This window comes from Solenopsis invicta, chromosome 4 (genome assembly GCF_016802725.1).
Source record: "Solenopsis invicta isolate M01_SB chromosome 4, UNIL_Sinv_3.0, whole genome shotgun sequence".
NCBI classification, from domain to species: Eukaryota; Metazoa; Arthropoda; class Insecta; order Hymenoptera; family Formicidae; genus Solenopsis; species Solenopsis invicta.
This window is the reverse complement of record NC_052667.1, coordinates 16315568-16318908: the sequence shown is the minus strand read 5'-3', so window position 1 is coordinate 16318908 and position 3341 is coordinate 16315568. Positions and strand designations below refer to the sequence as shown.

The 3341-nt window shown below is 39.8% G+C and overlaps 1 protein-coding gene across 1 annotated transcript; it reads right to left on the bottom strand.

Annotated features, from left to right (window-relative positions):
- Nucleotides 1–744: 744 nt before the first annotated feature.
- Nucleotides 745–2088, bottom strand: LOC113003007 (uncharacterized protein F54H12.2-like). Its single transcript, XM_026130566.1, has one exon. It carries the CDS (start codon nucleotides 2086–2088, stop codon nucleotides 745–747), a length of 1344 nt encoding a protein of 447 aa, XP_025986351.1.
- Nucleotides 2089–3341: the final 1253 nt, after the last annotated feature.

Sequence of the window (3341 nt, the reverse complement as noted above, 5' to 3'; positions counted from 1 at the left end):
TTTGTTGAAAAAATTTCACAATTTGATTGTTCTTCGATGTTACTTTTCTCGCGCTTGTCAGCGAAGAGATTTCTACGACTATTTTGCTCGTTTAATCAACGTTTCAATTTATATGCGTTACGTATCGCACAATGAAATTTCGCTTCTGCTCGAAATCCGTGATGAGTGCAACGGCGACCGCTCTCCTTGGCATCGGGTAAATTTTTAAATGATGGAGAAATACCTTCCAGATTATATATGTTTCTGGAAAGTAGATTACTTAGGTATCGTACTTTTTCTTGTCCTCTGCTATAGATACGGGTTGCTTGACGTGTAATTTCTCGTAGATGCTGTTTAAAGTGCTCTAGACTAACTTCACCGTCGAGCCATTCGATACCGTGATAATTTCGTGAAAGCCAAATGTTTTATCGCTTTGAGCTCTCGGGTAAGTTGTCAAACGGATAAGAAGGCATTATAATCCAGTGACCAAATATTGGAGCATTAATCGCTACAACTGCGATTTCTTTTGGAATAAACTTTTTCTCAGTATCACGAAAACCTTGAATGTCAATAATTATATCCATGGCTATATATGCTTCACAGACTCTTCAAGCGAACTTTCTACGGCAAGGTCTCATTTAAAACTGAATCTTTTTTTGTCCCTTGAGTTTAGAAGAACATCGTATGGAAATAATATAAAAGGTAATGGTTGGGGAAATATTTTTCGTGCGCAGTTGTTGAATGTTATCTTTGCACGTTATAAAGTTATCCGGAAAAATCGACGATAACTTGACGTGAAGAGTCGATTTCCAGAACATTATCGAATTCGGCATACACGATACAATTAACCGTCACATTAAGTGACTTTTCAAATCTCACTTCTAATCGCAAGCTTCCATGTTTCACGAGATTCCAATGCTCAGCGCAATTAGCTGATAAATCGGGAGTCAGATCAAACGCAAAGAGACAGTATCCGTTGGAGTAATCGTCTCTGCTTATAGAATTTCCCTCGTTCAAAAAATGTATGCCTGTTCCAGAAAAGAGTGTGTGATACGCTTCGATGTAGAGTGGTTCCTCTATCGAAAAATTTGGCTGTAATGGTCTACTTGGAATCTGCATTCCGTCAACGTACAATGAAAGGAAATTTATGCCATAATTTTTAAAGTTAAATGGATTTAATTTTCTGTCTCCGTTAAATGCTTTGTTATCAACAAAGCCAACTATTATTCGTTTCGGTAGCTGACCAAGTATTACATTGTCTATTGATTCTCCCACGAGGCCAGAGTGTATCGTTTTAACTTCGACCCTCGTGAGGGGATACTTTGCGGTGGTTTTACTCAACATTCTTGCATGTGCGAGTAATACTCCAGGGCTTATTTTTGCTCTTCTTACAAGTAAACTTGCGTCTAGAATACGAATTTTTGACAAAGAATTATTTTCCATTAGACAAAACGAGTCTTTGGAGCGTACAAGTCTCATTCTAACTTCCACTCCGTTAATTAAGAATTTATCCTGATTGAAAACGTCGCAGTGAAGATGTCCTATGAGATCCAGAGCGCGCTCTCCCTTAACGTAACGTGCGCGTCTCAATAGAGCTTTATTCGGTGTTACGGAATCTACCAGCTGATCCATGTAACCAGGAGAATCTGCGTCCAACAGACAAGACGTGAGATGGGAAGTTTTTACGGGTGAAGCATAATTTAATAATGCCTCTATGTACGCGCGGTACGCGTAAGCGTTGTTTGGAGGCGATACGAGTTTTTGATTGAAATACACGTCGATTTGATTGAACATAGAATGCATCAGATGATTTACAGGTCCTAGATCGACTATTGCGGGGGTAACGGACGCGCCGGTACTGATGGAGGCGGTGGTAACGTCTACCGTTTCTACGCGAATGCGAAGACTCAGCAATGTCTGTGTGAGATCCAGGTAGTCTTCGCCGTGACCGGGTATGACGAATTCTATTGGTGCGTCGTCTGCGAGTGTTGTTACGGGTTTGTAGTAAATCCATTGTGAGCTCTCAATACTAGTCTGGGTAGGAGGTAAAGTAAAAAGATCAAGTTCACTTTTTAAGCACTCGCTTGAATGAGTATGGAGGGAGGACATGCTTGTCACACTTCGAACTATGATTTCTCAGTTTACACGAATATGTCAGATACAGTTCGCTTCTTCTTTCTGCTACGACGTTTTGTGGCGGATGATTTTTTAGTTTTTCGAGCTACTCCACGGCTTTTCTTTTTCTTTGTCGTTAATCTTTTAACACACTTTCTGTGCACACTATTTTTCGATTTTCTTTTAACCTTACGTTTACGTTTACAAAGCGACGATCTCTTAGCGATGTGAAGATCGTAGTAACCAAAAGGAAACTGAAGCGTTGGCGATTTTGCGGATATTTTATATCCCGACCCCCTCATCAGGTTTTTTATTTTTTCTTCGGCTTTTCGTTTTTCCGTGATTCTACAAAACGATTTTTGATCGACTCTTTCCGGAGTATCGTTTTCGACATCCTCCATCACATTAATCCCCGCACGTAAAGCTTCCTTACCGACTGCGCAAGCATCACTTTTTAGATAAGGTAGAATTTTTCTAAATAATCCGCCAAGAAAACTTCCAATTCCATGTCCACGTTGATAGGGTGAACCGACGAAAACTCGTGGAATTCCCCCACCACGTCCATCACCTCCTCCGCTCTGCGTCTCGTAATATTCTTCGTAGTCCATAGAAAATTAATTTTTGTCTCTCTCTCTCTCTCTCTCTTGTTTATCGTAGAGTGACGTTTATTTCAGTTGTATTCAAATGTAAATTATCGAGCACGTCTAAAGTGCAATGTCACCGTCAGCGTTCCCGATTCAAATGGTATTTTTTTCTCAAGCTGATCTCTTATATCTATTTCAATTCTTCAAAAACGTGTTTGACGCAGCGGAATATAAAATGGAAGAGAGAAATGTTTCACCTGATTCGTCCCGTACGCGTAGTTACTCTCGCGTGACTCGACCGGGACTATTCGAAGAAGCGGAGTTTGTACGTCACCTGTTATATAAGATTCACAGATATCACAATAGACGAACAGCTTATCCGGAATTCCGCGCCACAAGCTGCAGGGCTCTTTACTCTGGTAATATGCGATTCGTTCACTGTCTTCTTGTAATTTAAATCCGAGTTTGAGAAAAGTTGCGTTTTCTCCATTCTTTAGCATAATCTTATTAAAGAATAAATTATCTTTTATGCTTAATTCCGTTTCACATCCCAATATTCGTAAAAGATTATCTGAAAAGTTTATATAATGATTCATTCCACATTTTTCCACGTCGCAACTGAGACCTATTCCTAGTTTACCACTATGTTCTTTTTGTATTTCG

What these genes read in the sequence shown, in the direction of transcription:
- LOC113003007 (XM_026130566.1), bottom strand. Translation starts at nt 2,088, where the DNA reads ATGTCCTCCCTCCATACTCATTCAAGCGAGTGCTTAAAAAGTGAACTT.